The sequence below is a fragment of the Heterocephalus glaber genome, unplaced genomic scaffold (assembly GCF_053883595.1).
Source record: "Heterocephalus glaber isolate CG9 unplaced genomic scaffold, H.glaber_assembly_v1.0 deba00001451, whole genome shotgun sequence".
In the NCBI taxonomy this organism is placed as follows: Eukaryota; Metazoa; Chordata; class Mammalia; order Rodentia; family Bathyergidae; genus Heterocephalus; species Heterocephalus glaber.
In genome coordinates, this window is record NW_028258301.1 from 1406829 (window position 1) to 1423906 (window position 17078).

At 36.2% G+C, this 17078-nt stretch overlaps 1 protein-coding gene across 14 annotated transcripts in view; it reads right to left on the minus strand.

Annotated features, from left to right (window-relative positions):
* Osbpl9 (oxysterol binding protein like 9) overlaps positions 1-17078 on the minus strand; it is a 155703-nt gene that overhangs the window by 18165 nt on the left and 120460 nt on the right. For 7 of the 14 annotated variants that reach the window (XM_087214738.1, XM_004869257.4, XM_021247958.2 and 4 more), the window contains 6 exons: positions 15887-15916; positions 14704-14754; positions 10601-10639; positions 6229-6319; positions 5108-5212; positions 2159-2318 (listed from right to left, as the gene is read on the minus strand). In XM_087214738.1, the coding sequence (XP_087070864.1) occupies positions 2159-2318; positions 5108-5212; positions 6229-6319; positions 10601-10639; positions 14704-14754; positions 15887-15916 (476 nt within the window). The remainder of the gene's footprint in view (positions 1-2158; positions 2319-5107; positions 5213-6228; positions 6320-10600; positions 10640-14703; positions 14755-15886; positions 15917-17078) is intronic. The other 7 variants (XM_004869258.4, XM_004869256.4, XM_021247959.2 and 4 more) reach the window with 3 other exon arrangements.

Here is a 17078-nt window from a genome sequence, read left to right on the forward strand (position 1 = left end):
AAAACTGCTTGAGGCCAGGAGCTCAAGGCGGGCTTGGACACAATAGTGAGATCCCATCTCAAAAAAACAGAAAAAGAAACCAGTGTGTTAACCCAAACCCTTTCTGCTTATCTGGCCTTCTTGAGTTGTTTGTTCAAACTTCCCTCCCCTCACTCAAGTCCTAAGAACCATATTATGTTACCTGCATAACATATTTCACTGTTTCCCACATTCAAAAGCTGAATTTCACTAAGTCAAAAAACTTCATGAACCAACATCGTCATCTTCCTTGTAATTACAAAAATTTCGAACCTTTAATGATACAATGAGTGCCCTATTTCTCGAGCTGTGCACATACGCAACAGAAACTGAGTCCTACACAAACAATGTTTCTTACTTTAAAAAGTTCAGCATCTAAGGACTGGCTGATGATGTTTGCATGTGAATACACATACCACCATTTCCAAGTCTGTACTTACAAAGCAAACCTAAACTACTGCATTAGTACCAACCAAAAAATACAATGACCCCCTGAAGCTCAAACTGTTACCATCATTTTACAAGTGAGAAAATGGAGGATCACACAGGTTGTTTACCTGACCAAGGTCACACACCTCTGAAACAAAACAGATTTAGAACCCACTCTCTGCAATTCCAGAACCCAAAGTCCTAGCCATGGAGACCTGTCTGTATACCAGGTAGGGCTGATGAGTATTTTGCTCATAGTGAACATGTAAATAGCAGTTCAAACCTTTACTGTACAATGGTATATACCCAGCACTCATGGGATAAAGTCAGTCAAATATTTTCTAATGTGGGGAAAACCTATCACAAAGATCCATTAAAATGTACTTGTTTAGTCTCTGGAATCCACATACTTCCCTCCATTCCCAATGCTATTGCCTTAGCTAAGGTCATTTACATTTCTCAGTTTCTAACTAGGCCTTGTCTAGATTCTCTACCTGTGATCCAGCCCTCCTGTATTCAATTCTACACGATTTAGGCAAATCTATCTTTCTACACTGCAGCCCTGAACAGCAACTGCTATCATTCATGGAAGAAATATTCAAAATTCATAAAAAGCTAGAAGAGATACCCGATATAAAAACAAAACAAAAAAAGCTAGAAGAACTCCTTCATGCCTAGAACCCTATCAATTTCTTCAATTTTTAAAGATTTTTAAAAACCACTTACCACACATTATGCTTGAGCCTACAACAAAAGAAATCTAGCTCCCCTTGCTTCCAGCCCTAACACAGCTAGCATCTTCCTGGAACATGACCATCCACCACTCCACTTCTCACTCCCGCATTCCCTGTCTTTACTCATCCACAGCTCACATTAGGATCATATCCTCTCCCAACTCTGGGAATGCTTCCCTGATTTCTCAAGACTTCAAAGTGTCACATGATTTCTGTGCATAACCTTACTGTATGCTACAGTCTGAATGTTTTGTGATTCTCCCCAATGCTGAAATTTAATCAACGAATGAGGTAGTATTAGAAGGTGGAAAAAACAAAAACAAAAAACAAAAAACAAAAAGAAAGAAGGTGGAGCCTTTGGGGGTGATTACATCACGATGTGCTACCCTTTATAAGGGACCCTACAAGATCCCATGTATGAATCAGACAGGACGCTTTCCACAAGACCCCAAATTTGCCAACACTTTGATCTCGAACTGTGAAAAATAAACTTTTGCTGTTTATAAGCCACCCCATTTATAACAACCCAAAGGGACTAACACTCCACAGCATGCATCTCATGGCATCTCTGGCTGATCCTCCAAGAGACTACATTTTTGAGAACAGAGACATGGTCATTTTAATTTCTGTATCATCCCTCCACCCAGTATAGTGTCTGGCTTCTAGATGTTGAATATGTCCACCCTAGTACAAAAACAAGCAACTGTGTACTCATATTTGTATAATACTTTCTAGCTCCTAATGTTGGTACCACAGAAGGGGCAGGGGCTGACTGAACACTGCCGGCACACTGCACACTGCCCAGGGTGACATGACAACTCTCACCACACTGACTGCTCAGTAAGTCAATGCAAAGCAAGGTGTCTTCTACCAGACTTCATAAGACAAGTCTGTCATTAACACTAATCTCAAAATCAAACTGTATTTTTAAAAGCCAAGACATCCATTTCAGTACATATACTTTATTCATTACTCACTCTATTAAGCGCTTTGGGGATGAGCTGCTTTGATGGAATTCATCAGCGTCATAGAACTCGTCTTCGCTGCTAGAGTACGAGAACTCTGGGACTGTATTTGGAGACAAGTTGACATGGCTTGGAGAAGTCAGACTGCTACTAGGTGGTGAATGCCCGCTGCCTAGGAAATTAAAAAGGCTTAGTTAGGGGAAAATGTTGGTAATTAGGTAGATGGGGCCAAAGTAGACCTTTCTAAAACTAGCAAAGTATTTGGTTAAGTTGGTAGAAGTCTACACTATATGTAAAGAAAAATCATTTAAACTTAGACAACAAAAAAGGCAAATTGTGTTATAAAAAGGGGACACAGGCATTTAGATAATGAAAAAACGTTCTATAACTCTACTGTATAATATCCACTTATCTTTAATATTAGGAAGAGAATTCTGATTATGTGAGTTTTAGTGTTGAAGGCCTACAATAGAATACCAGTACCAATGGGAAACCGAAGAGCTTATTTTGTATTATAGACTCATATACCCAGAGCTGATATAAAATGGAAAATGGAAATATAATATAAAATGGAAAGAATATCAAGATTGCATGAATGTTAAGATACTGTTGAGAATAACACACTCATCTTCATTTGTCATGGCAGTGAATGGGAAAAAACCTTCTGCATAAAGCCCTGCACACACATCACCTAATTTCCTCACTTTCTTTCCACCCAAGCCTAAATGAGGGCCCCAGTGTTGGGGCTGAGACAAAATTAGTGGGCTACTAGGGAAAGAATGCAGAAAAGACAAATAGTAGAATTTGAGTAAAGGAATGGAAATTTATGGAGAGCCAGAGAAAGACATTTCCATATAATGAGATAATCATCTGTTACACAGTTCAGTAATAAAACAAGAATAAAAAAGTATGGACAGAGTACTGAGATCAATTTAATTCACTGCGTATCTAAGGACTGTCATTTATCTAAGGTCATTTATGCCACCTACTATAGATGCTTGGTGAAGAAGTTAATTAAGTCACTGATAGCAATCAAAAGCCAAGGTCACAGATGTGGAAGAAACTGAAGACAGCAGCAATAAAAACTACTGCAGAACTACCCCTGGATTTCAGTGAGTTTCTCTCTTTGGTTCAGTAGTTTACAAAAAGAGTTTATCAGTCTGCGACACTTGGTTGCCAGATACTTTTTTTTTTTTTTGGTACCAGGGATTGAACTCAGGACCTTACGCTTGCAAGGCAGACGTGCCAAAGATACTTTTAAAACAAAATGGTTGCTGCCAAAAGGTAATGTTTACTGTGGAAATTCCAAGAATCACTCACCTTAGCAAATAACTTTTCTCCCCAGTATCAGAAATAAGAAATAAACTTTCTCTTATTGAAACAGGAAAAAACAGATCAGCAGTTATAAATAAGTAACATGCAAGTACCCTAGGTAGTGATGGCGAACCTTTTATAGCTTTCAATGACACAAGCAGTCTGCTGAGGCACACGTGCCAGAGGTTCGCCACCACTGCCCTAGGTGATCACACCACTGGAAACGCAGCTAAGAAGAAAATGAGCATCAGAGTGGAAACTGCAAACCCCACTGACATTTCCTTATGACAGCAAGCACTGTGATTCCTTAGTTATTCCTTTATTCCTTTTTATGTCAGTGAGAAAGAGAAAGGAAAGGTGAAGATAAGGAAGTTAGGATGAAAACTCAAGACAGAAACTTCATACAAAGTTTTAAAATTTCCTTAAATCCATCCACTGTAAAATGTTAGAAAGATTTTTGAAATATCTTTTTTTGAAATTATTTCAGAAAATAATCGTGTGTGTGTTTTGTTTTCTTAGAAGATAATCTATCTTCTGGAAATAATTCACACTAAAATTAATGAACGTATGAAAAAGTGCCTCAGATTTTCAAAGTCAGGACAGTAATTAGTTTTACATATTTCCAAACATAAATTTATTCGTTTTAAAATAAGAAATCCAGTATTTTATTTATCCCTATAAAATTAGAGAAAAAATAAATTCTAAACAAATTATAAAAAAGCAAATTTAAATTAAATGTCCTTTTTCTGCCCATAAAATTGGCAAAAATGTAAAAAAAGAAAAAAATGCCAAAGGTGCTCCACATGGATGTTGGTGAAGTGTTGCTTAGTAGGCAAATACTGGAAACAACCTAAATATCCATCAGTGGAAAAACAGCTAACACCTGCCCAGGAAAGCTGTAAAAGAATGCTACAAGCTGGTGAGCAGGTGTGCTGGTGCATACTTGTAATCCCACTACTCTGGAGGCCGAGCAGGAGAATTTTCAGTTTGAGGCCAGCCTCAGCAGCTCGGCTAGACTGCTCCAAAAAACAAAAAGGGCTTGGTTGGGGCGTAGTTCACTGGCAGAGTGCTTGCATGAAGCCATTGATTCAATCCCCAGTACCAAGAAAGGGGGAAAAAGAATGCTACGGATCTCATTATGTAAACATGGGAAGATCTTTAAATGTTCTATGAAAAGAACCAGTCATAGAAACACATAATCTCATGTAGGTTAAAACAGAAACAAATTTCACACTAGAGATACACATGTACAAACGTGTGCAAATGACTGGGGGCACAAATGAGGACTCTCAGCTTTTGTTCTGTATACTTCTGTACTGTCTGATTCCTTTACAAGAAAAAAGTATGCAATTCTAATGAACAAATTTTGTAAAAAAATAAATTCAATATGGATCCCACAAATAATTCTTCAGGTACACAAACAACCCTACAATATATTATTTATTTAAACAATTTTGACTTACTAAAAAGCTCCTGGTTCAGTCACAAAGTGATTCACTTCGTGTATGGAACCTTAAAGATAAAACTAAGCTATCGCTAACAATAATGTACACCATATTTTTTCCCACTTTTCCCCATCAGTAGTCAAACATAAATCTTAAATGTTAATGGAGAGTTATGAGAAGTAAAAGTCACACAAGTCTGTACCTGTACTATTTGGTGTTGGAGTCTGATGATGTCCCAAGGTAGCTAACACAGGCCCAACGGGTAGGGAAGATGGACGCTGCTCTGATTTACACAACTGAGCAGGTTCTAGATGAATATGTGAAATAAGTTAGAGAAAGCCAAACGCACACCGTGCTGTTTGCAATTACTTGGGATTCAAAATTGTAATGATCAGAAATTTCTGAAACAGTATTTCCTTAAGACAAGTTCTGTGATAATTCTCTCTTGCTTCCTAGCATCTGATTTGGTGCTGATATGCCACACGGCACACAGGCGGGACACCAAGAGACCAGGCATGACAGGGCGACATCCCAGGAAAAAAGGCTCTGTAAAACCAGTGAATCCTGCTCATAAGCTGTCTCTGAGTCTCATATCACACAAAATCTGAACCAGGGCAGATTTTAGTTTCCTAAGAAGTACTGAGCTCACTCTCTCTTAAGGACTAAAAATTCACGAAAGGATTTCACATACTTAGTAATATTTCAAACAGGTTTTCTCCTTTTATAGTGTGATTTCTGGCTTTACTATGTCATCACCGAGAACACAGAAATGTTGGATGCACAAAAATGCAAAAGGAATCAGTGTAGCTAAGCCCTAAGCCTTCTTTTGTCGGTTTATAGAAAAGCAGTACTTACTGCTCTATACTTAAAAATCAAGTATCATTTGATCAGAAGACATCGTAAGTTTCATTATTCTTTCTCATTATCTTAAAGTCCACTGTAAATAAAACATCTGTATTGTTTATAGTTATAAAGAATATTCAAAAACTGAACATTCCAGGATTATCTTTAGGTAGATTAAATTTTGCTTGATAGTCATGAATTCTGAGTTATACAATTCTGTCCTACCAGCAAAAGTAGGTCTCAGTAACCATGCTGTCTTTTACCTCTGAAAACCCAAACCCCTTTCATCACACTTCAAAAGCCCCAACACCAAAACACAATAACCTTTTTCCAGCTGCTTTTTAATTACAGCATTTTTCTTTTGTGATTGTTATATTTAAAACACACAAAAAAAGCTACAGTTACTATGATGAACTATACAGATTAAAGTTGTTTTCTCCCTCATTATGAATCTGTGAAACATTTTTCCAAATACTATACCTGGAGGTAAGACAGTCTGGGAAGGCATTGTGCTGATCACAGGCTCCAAGGAACTAGGTTGATATATTGCATCAACAGGATTAATAGTACTCTGATAAAGAAACACAGTATAGTTATTTTTAATTAAATGTCCTTCTCATGTTAACCCACCCAAATAAGCAAAAGCCCACATTTCTGACAGCAAAATCCTGAGGATAGCTCTATGGACACATTGAGTAAAACGCAAAGAGGAAATTAAACACCTTTTCTATACAGAGGTGTCAGAGTTTCTTCCAACAAAGCACACGGAAAGGAAGGATAAGGTAAAGCTAAAGGGAAAACATAGATGAAGCTATAAAATAATATGGAAAGATTTCAGGAAGCCAAAACATTAACTTCTTAATTCAATTCAGTGCTTCAAAAATTTTAACTCACCACAAATACTGCTTTGTGTTAATACTGAACCTGTCAGTAGCTCATGGACCTGCAACGCTAGGCTCTCATCTTCCACTGCTACCCTGGGGATGTTATGTTACAACGAACAGGTATCAGCTATAGGATCACTCATGGTAAAGAAGTACCGTATACTGGGGACAGAAAGAAGGCTTTTGTTTGTGAGGATTTTGAAGAAGAAGATATTCACTTATGTAGTTATAATTTTAAGGGGAAAAGTCCAGGTTTCTGTGACTCCAAGCCAAGAAATTATTCTGACAGTATAATGGCATTTTTAAAACAAAGCACTATAACTTGTTTGCTTTCTTTTGTTTTTAAATGAGGGCAAGGGTCTGGGTGAATTGCAAGCCAAAGTCTTTGCTGGTGAATAAGCCAAAAAAGTATTTGCAAAAACTTAAAAAGCACCAAACACTAAAGCTCAGATAATAGTAAAATTTGTGTAGCATTCTTTTTTGTTTTTTTGGTACCGGGGATGGAACTCGGGACCATGTGCTTGTGAGGCAGGCAGTAGAACCACTGAGCTAAATCCCCGGCCCTGTAGCATTCTTATTTAAGATCAAAATTAATTTTTTAAAAATCAAGAAAACAGCTGGGTGTGGTGGTGTGCACCTGTAATCCCAGCATTAAGGATTACAAGTGTAATCCCACTTCTGTGGGCTCAAGGCCAGACTGAAATAAATATTGAGTCTCTGTCTCACAAAAAGGAAGAAAAAAAAAAAAATGGAAAGAAAAACTGGCTCTGGATGTGGCTCAGAACCCCCTGGATTCCATCCCCAGCAGGGGCATCTTCTTACTATGTAAACATGTAAACATTAAATCAGATCTCTTAAATTAGTGATTTGAATGTAGAATTCTGATTCTTGTTACTACAGTTGTCTACTTACCATAAATATTCTAACTAAAGATACATTTAGAGAAGATACCCTGTAAGTAATCATTAATAATCAAAAACCTAGTGGCAATGCTAACGCACATCTGTAATCCCAGCACTTGGGAGGCTGAGGCATGAGGACTGCCATGAGTTTGAGGCCAGCCTGAGCTACATAGTGAGTTCAAGGCCAGCTTGAACTATATAGATAGACCCTGTCTCATAAAAGTAAAACAAAAACCAAAATAAAAAACCTAGTTAAATGAAGAATGTTCTGAAGCACTGAGAAAAAGTACAGAAAGAGAGACCTGGTATTCTTGAGAATCCTCAAATCTTACTGTCAGTTTTTCAGTCTACCAAATGAAGAAAAGAGTCTGCACTACATAATCTCTAAGGAATTTCTGGTCATTATGCTTCTATTTTCAGATATGGCTCAATATAAGTAAACAAGTGCCTTAACAAGTATTGGAACTGTCCTGAAAATGAATTTATTACACAGTGCTTTTCTCTCAAGGACTACCTGCTTTACAAAGGCAAAAAAATCTTATTAGTAATATCTCGATCCACAAGATGAGAATCTATCACCTCCTTACCCCTCCCATCAAAGAAACTAAAATAAAGCAACTGTGGAATCACAAATCAGAACTCTATCTTTTAGATGTAATCTTTTTTTTCCTTTCCAGATAAAATGTTCTAACATTAGGCTTGTCAACAAAAGAAAACACTTTTAAAATTTTGTATTGTTAAACAAAAATTATGGAAGGCCACTATTTTGGACTGAGCTCCTGCCCTAGACCCCAACACACTGACCAAACCAAGACAGTCACTCATGCTGGATGCCACATAACCAAGGCGAAGTTTTAAGGAAGCTGGTGAATCCCAAACTAACAAAGCTTTTCCTGAACATGGATCTTCAGTCTACCTGAAGTCAGCATAATAAAGAAGTCCTCACTATTTCAACCAGGTCATGATCAGTTTTTCTATGGTTCCACTTTCTTGTTCCCACCCTACAAAATCCACTGTTTTATAAACTGCCTGGTAGATCTCATTCCATTTTATAGAATGAGAAGCTTCACAATCCATGAATCACAAAAAAAAGCTAATTACATGTTAGTCTGTTCTAATTTCATCTTTTTTGACATCTATATCAAAGGTACTCAAGCCTTCTCGTTTCTAATAGAAAAAAATATTTTAGGGGCCGAGGATGAAGCTCAGTGGCACCATGCCTGCCTGGCAAGCACAAGGTCCTGAGTTCGATCCCTGGTTCTGCAAAAAGGAAAAAAAAATTCTATTTATCAATAGTCTGGTCAATTAACTTTAGGCTAACAACATGAAAAATCAATGTGCAGAGCTTGGGAAGTGCAAACAATAATCCTCAGCCCTAATCTGCTTGGACATTAATGACACTCATGCACAACAATATATAATAAATTATACATACATATAAGTACATACAGCTAACTTTTATTGAATATTATTATCTGCCCTGTACCTTACAGCAATATGCAGAGGCAGAACCTTTCAGCTTTATATACAGATAAGGAAATCAAGACTTAGAGAGTCTATGGCAGGGCTGTGATGTAAGCCCCAGCGGCCCTGCTGTAAGGCCTGGATCATAAACACTTCTTTTTTTTTTTTTTTTGCAGTACCAAGGATCGAACTTATGACCTTGCACTTGCAAGGCAGACACAGTGCCACTGAGCTAAATCCCCAGCCCTAACGCTTCCTTTCTCTGAAATAAAACTGTTAAGGAAACATGCAATAGCTCCTGAGCAAAGAATCCAAGTATGTGTTTTCTACAAGTTTAAATTTTCTTTGAGTATAAACTTTCCGAGTATAAACTTTCCAAGTGTTCTTAGTTGCAAATGATCAACCATTTTTGGTATGTTTTATAAAAGCCTGCCTTTAAAAAAAGTGAAGTCCTGCCTACTTTTAAACATAATTTGTCTTTGAGGGAAAAGAGATAAAAATCACTGCCCATACATTTCCTCAGGAGCAGTCTCTGACAAGTCCTTCTCCATAAGGCTCACAACCTTCAGTGACATCTCAGCAAGAGATTACTGTGTGGTGTATTTCTGTCACAGAACTGCATTATATTGCGAGTGCTCACACTTAAAACAGAAATAAATTCCAATATATTTAATTTGTATTTCAAAAAAGTTTTACGTGTTTTCAAAAGAAATATACAACACAGATACCTAATTTCTTCCTTTCTGTTTTAAACCAAATGTAATGACAGTATGCTCATCCTTTCCCACCAAGTTGTGGGACAATTTTGACAATGTAAAAAATGTGTTTCTAGATCTCAGAAAAGTTGGCATTGGTAAAGTTTCAGAGCAAAAAAAGAGGCTGCTTCCTGCTTTAGGACTAGTCTCAAAAGAATTAAGTTACCAAAAGATAGGGTAACAATCTACTAATCTTCAAACTCTAAGTAACTTTTATTTCCAGCTGGGAATACTAACAATAAACTTTTCTTATTTTTAAAGGGGAGGTTAAATAAAGAAAGGGTAAAAAGCTGAGGAGGAAAAAAGAAGAAAAAGCTGTAAATCAAAGAATTCATGTTGTAACTTGTTCCAACAAGAATGTAGTACATACCACAGTGACAATGACAGTTAACACAATACACAAAATCTAAAAACAAGAATAGGAGGAACCTTTAAACATAATTAGATTAAGATGTGTTGCAATATTGCACCCTTCCCCTTTTGCTTTCATCTGAGAAGAAGAGGAAACGTGACGAGAAATGTAGCAAGGTGAGTCATGCTTTATTTCACTGTAAAAGCTGAGGTGACATCCCATGATTAACCTTCCACGTTAACACATGCAGAGTGACTCAATCAGAACCAGTGCTTAGAATAATTTTAGGACTGTCATTCCCCTCCAAATGATTGCTGAAAGATGGCCAACTTTAGGAGCTCAAGGAAAATTGCAAGAGTCATAAACAAAAAGCAGTGAGAAGGCACAAAGTAGAATTTGCATTGAAACATGAGTAGAAATTCAGGCTTCTCGTGACATGACTGGTTATAATGCTCTGCAGAAGTAAAGGAAACAAAAAGATTAGATTAAACTTACTATAAGTCCATCTGCGTGCTTCTCTGCATTACTCTGGTCCTTAGGGAAAAATGTTAAAAATATTAACTTCATTCTTACATTTAACTAACCCATTCTCTGTGTACCTTTCCTATTAAGAAAGCTGATTTCATAAGGTAAGGTAATAATGTTAGAAAACTTCTCTGCTTCCACTAAGACTTCAATTCCATTAGTACTTTCCTAGCCAAATATAATTCTATCACTGCTACACAACATTCAATACCAGTAACAGACGATTATTTTTCTATACAAGCATTTAATTAAATTTGTTGAGGAAATATAAATGTAGTCACAATAGAACCAACAATTAAAAGTAGAGATACTAGTTTAGGAGTGAAGACCCTCAATATTTCTAGGTTTAAACTTTATGGTAAATTACATCAACTCCTCACAGTTCCCAAGCTCTTACTGCATTCTAAACGTATGGTAATCATATACCCTGAAAAACTCAGAATGGACACAATGTCACATATTCTGATTACTGGCATCAGAATTGTACTTTTTAAAAGAGATGTTCTGATTTGTTTCAGTAAACAGTTATATTATCCATGGAATGATAATACAATAGCTAGTATACTTGGCACATATTATGTATATATAAATTAATAATGTACATATTAATAGTGTATAATATATATTGATACATTGCATAATATATATTGATATATTATTAATGCATCTATTAATTCATTTACTTCTTCAACCAATTCCTTAACACAAGTACTATTATTATCCCAACTGGACATACAAGAAAACTCATACAGAGAGAGGGAGCCAGAATTCTAATACAGGCACTCTTGTTCCAGAATTCATGCTCTTAATGAACATGCTATTTTGCCTTGCCTCTCCAAAGATACACTTGAGTAAGGCAGAGGCAGTGGAAAGCTGTCAACACACACACGTACTTGTAGCTGCATATGCAAGCTCAAATGTGTATCCCACGCTCTTCCACCCTCCTCATTCCCCTTTTCCCTCTGCTCAGCTCCATGGCCAGTGTAGGTGCATTACAAGGAAGGAGCAGGCTTTGGGACTGCCTCATCCTCAGGGATGGAAGCACATTCCTTGGATAAGTACTACGTAAGAAGTAACCATCAGAAACCTGGGGGAGAATATACTATGTACTGAGAGAAACTTAAAGAAAAAAAATCTTTTAAAATATTCAAAGTTAAGATTACATAGCATGATGAGTATATTTTTAGGATACTACAACCTAAGAAAGCTATCATTTTTGGATTTCCTCACATTCATTCATGTAAATTGTATCTACATCCTTAAGAGTTTTTTATGATTGAATGAGAAATGTTGGAAAGTGTTTTTATTTGGGGGGAAGAGAAAGAGGAAAGGTATAAAATTAGCTGATTTACCACTCTGGGATCTTAGATGGCAGATCTTCCCCAAAGAAGCTGACACCACTGTTAACATTAACTCGCCAGTGAATAAACGTTCTACAAAGTGTATGTAACAATTTGTATTTCCATCAGTACTAGATGGAAGTTGTCTTGTTATCTACATGTGATATGAACATTTTAAAATTTCAAAATATATGTTTTCAATTATTATTATTGTCATTTGTTTGAGGCAGGGTCTCACTATATAGTTCAAGATGGCCTCGAACTCACAGCGATCCTACTTCAGCCTGTCCTCAATTTTTTAAAAATTAGCAAATATTTAGAGCTTATGATATGCCTGGTACTAAAAGCATTACAAATAGCAATTCACAGGGGTCTCACAACACTGTTAAGAGATAGGCACCATCAATTCCTCTATTGTATATCACATATAAAGCCTTCAGAACTGTGACAAAATCAAAGTGTTTGCTAAGCCACCCAGTCTGTGGTTCTCTGTCACGGTAGCCTGACCAAATGGATACAAACGTAAGACAGACAAGGGACTCGTGAGCTCACTCTCAGAGACAATAAATATGTAAATAAACAAAGACTTTGGCTAGATTTGGCCAGTGATACACATGAAGTAAAAGAAACTGGTGGGAATTAGAAATTATTTTAAATAAAGTACTCAGGAAGGTCTTTCCAAAGACATTTCATGAGGCAGAAATCTGAAGTCAGGAAGTGAGTACAGGCAACATCAGTGAGAAGTGCCTACAGGTGGAGGGAAAGCAGAGCTTGGCTTGTCGGAGAAAAAGAAAACAGGCCAATGCTAGGAATGGTGCGATCAAGCAAGAACTGAGACGACAGTAGTGATGGTTCAAATGATGCATTATGCTAAGGAGCTTAGGTTTCACTCCAAATAAGATGGGAAAGCACTAGGTAGATTTAAGCAGGCAAAAGATATAGTCAGATTTAAATTAGGTATAAAGACACAAAGTTCATTTAGGATGCAAACATGATTTGAGAGCTGTAATTATACACAAAAAGCTTTAACAACTAAATTGCCTTCTGGAAACAGCCAAACTCCACTTACTTCGCCCTAGTTAACCATTATGAAGGACCCTGAAATGTAGATCAAGCTGAGTTGTAATAGACAGACAGGTAGCTATACAGTCTGACCTACACAAAGTTCTTGAAAAAAACTAGTAATTGGAACTGTAACATATTTTGAAGACAGAGAACACCAAAAATGTTCTTGATGGGTAGCTACAAGGGAAGTTCTAATGAAATACGGTGAAACTCCAGCCATACAGCTATCTAAAGTGCTGAATGATTTTCACAGATCACCCAAACTGGCCTACACATTAGCTCTTCTACTTCCTCCATCTTCCAAAGAAGGCAACATGCCCTAAAATACTGTACCTACTCCCTCGCATCAGGGATGGTGTAGTTTGCCAGTTAGCTATGTACAGGCTTTGAGTAACTGTAGGTGCCCTCCATTCACCCAGGTAAATTTGAGAGCCAAGAAAAACTAAACCAAAAACCTTATCCCTTTCATGCCTTTAATCCTATTCTCCCTTTGTCTTAGCTTTAGAATATATTCTGATTCTCAAAAGTAGAAGAAAAGTTTAGACACATACATAGGAAATCAGACACAATGGTCAAGAATCTCCAGAAAGTGAACATAAGCCCCAAATTCTGACACTTTACCCTAACATTGAGTACAGTCTCAAAAGAAAATGACATTGTCTCTTTACTTCTTTTTGGGGGGGGGTACCAGGGATCAAACTCAGGACCTTGTGCTTGCGAGGCAAGCGGCAGAACCACTGAGCTAAATCCCTGGCCCTGTCTCTTTACTTTTAAACTGAATAGCCTTACTATCCAAATAGAAACAGATTGTTCTATGCTACTGTGGCATTAACAATGCTAGGTTGTTTTTAGAAAGTCTTTATAACTGGGCAAACAAATATAAGCAACTAAGTAAAATAGATCAGTAATTAAAAACTCACACAAACGTCACTCCCAAATCCAGCTGCTCAGCTGTCTGCTTGTCCTGTTCTAGCTACTGGCTAGAGACAGACATTACACTCAAGTAGAAACAATGACAGAAAAGCATTTTCTAAAAAAATGTTTATTTTCAAATAATAAAATTCTCCTTTATGAAAATTTCAGGAAATATATATTTGAGTATGCCAACATTTTTTCAGAAAAGCAGAAAAATAACACGAAAATTTTATCCCACAATAATTTAAAATATTTTGTTCCATGAATAAAAGAATAGCAATTAAAGTTTTGGTTGATTAATGTAGTTCAGCATCCCCCTCAAATTTTTAACACACAGTCCTACAACACTATTAAAAAAAATCTCTATTATACTCTTCAGTATGGTTGAAAAAAAACTCTGCTAAAACTTAATGCCCTTATTTTCTGAGAAAAATAGTTTTTGGTAGAATTTGCAAAAGATGGCCTGGTTCCAAGGTGAAATAGTGGATAAAATGGAAGGAAAGGGTGAGTCATTCAAATGTGCCCCCCTCCAGCCCAGCCACTGCCAGAAATTGTTAGCAGAAACCACACGCATGTAGGGAAGATAACACCCAAAACACAAAAGTTGCTCAACAGAATAAGGAACCCCATAAATCATTTTATTGTAGAAAGGTAATATTATAGAACCAAGTTTTGTGGCTATTAGAGAAAAAAATGCCATTATAACTTTTTAAATTCATGACATGAAGGCAATCAAAAGTAAAATTTACTTACTTTAGCAATCTGCAGCAACACAATGCAGTGTTTAATTGATTCTACCATGCTCTACAAAAACAAGACACTGGCTTTAGGATCTTGCCTCAAATAAACGGTCATATGATATTAAAGTTTAAAAAAAATTCAGTCAAAAATAAAAGGATTAAGTCTATATTACACAACAAATAACCTCTTCCAGATATCCAGTGAGTTCTGATATGCTGATAGATCAAATGAAGTTATTCATTAACAATGCTATGATTTGCTAAGGAATGCTAAAATATTGTTCATTTATACTGAATAACAAAATTATTTTTAACACTGAAAAGTGAAAGAGATGTAAGTCTGATTAACTTTCATATTTTAGATTAATAGTAGCAACCCTAATGTCAATTGCTAAATCATCTACTTAAGGTTCATGGAAGCATGGAGAGTAAAACATCCTGTCAAACTACTGATAAACCTGAAATACTACCCTGTCTGCTTTTAAAACACTTCCATCAAAATATAAATCTCACTCATAGTCTATTAGGTAATGTCATGTCAGTACATTCCGAAACTTAAATCACAATATATTTTAAGTATGAGAATATATACAAGTTGAGAATATATACAAGTATCTCTAATCTAAAAATCCCAAATCCAAAATGCTCCAAAGCCTGTAACTTTTTGAATGCTGACATGATGCTACAAGTGAAAAATTCCACACCTGACATCAGGTAGGATGTTACACTGAAAATGTAGTCACACTAAAAATATTTTTAAAAATTATCTCCAGATTATATGTATACAATATATATTAAACAAATAAATTTCACATTTATACTTGGATTTCCTCCCCCAAATTATCTCACATTATGTGCAAATATTTCAAATTCCAAAAATATCTGAAATTAGAAATTCTTTTGGGTCCTAGAAATTTCAGGTAAGATATACTCAACCTGTACTGTGCAGGGTTGACAATTTTATCCAAGGATCTCAGACAGACTAGACCAGAAACTTAAAATGGCATAGAAGTCAATTTCAGTTAGAGGGACTTTTTTTATTAAATTCCTTTGGACAATAATACAATTCTTAAATACAGCTATAAAAAAATCCATAAAATTAATACCTCGATTGTTCTTATCAATAGGAGTGTTGTAAAGTGTGAGATTTTAAATCACCTAACACAAAATCAGACTATCAAACACACATAACTTACATTTGTTGTCTCCTTGAGAGTTTCAATTTTCTGTGAAAAATAATTTAAATAGAGAGATAATCAGAAACACAAAATGGTATCTTTTTTGGAGGCAGGGTCTTGCTGTGTAGCTCAGGCTGGCCTTGAACCTGAAGCAATCCTCCTGCCTCAGCCTCCTGAGTGCTGGGATTACAGGTGGGTGCCACCATGCCTGGCTATCATTATTTTTGGCTGATCAGCCATTTAAAGAATTTTACCAGAATATAGTCACTATTCTAAGTGAATTTAAGTAGGCTAAATCAAATATTTAAATAAAAACTCCAAAAAATTTGTAGATTAGACTCTCAACAAAATTCATGACTCAAGATTTGTAAGAATAAAGTAAAATATTCTTACTCTTTTCCTGTAAACAAGTTCCATTTTTTTCTAGATTTATGTGGTTTTAATTTTTTTTCAGAATTACCTTAACCTTTCCTTTTTTTTGGTACTGGGGATCGAACTCGGGTCCTTGCGCTTCAGCAGCAGGCGGCGAAACCACTGAGCTAAATCCCCAGCCCCTTTACTGTTATTTTTTTAAATGACATGAATTCCAAAACTGAGAATTAATAGAAGGTGACTCAGAACATGAATTATTATTATTAAGTCTAAAAGAGCCACATGGCATGGCTTCTCCAATCAATAAAAAGCCAAAATATTGATAATGATGCCGCCTCAGGAATAAGCCAAAGAAAGGGAAAATGTTAATTAGAAAACAAAGCAATATGCACAATGAGAAAATACATGTCTGAAATTCAAGGAGGCTTAAACAGCAGAACTCTAGGGGCCGGGGATTTAGCTCAGTGGTGTTGCGCCTGCCTCGCAAGGGCAAGGTCCTGAGTTCGATCGACCCGTTACCAAAAAAAAAAAAAAGAAAAGAAAAGTAGAACTATAGTTAAAGTACTACTTGTTTATTCATATGTTGCTTCTTGTTTATTCTAAAAATACATGGTCACTTGTTTATTAGTGTCTGAAGTAACCACATGTAAATTTAATAAAATCACTTTTTATTTGCACATTACGGGGAAGGAAAAAACTTACTACTAGGAATGTGGTACTTACAAAATGGGAATTTGTCTGGCACATTACCCTTTTAAGTATCAAACTATAACAGATATTCACCAGAAAACTTCCCTTGAGGTCCATATAACAGCAATAATTGGTTGATAATACTACA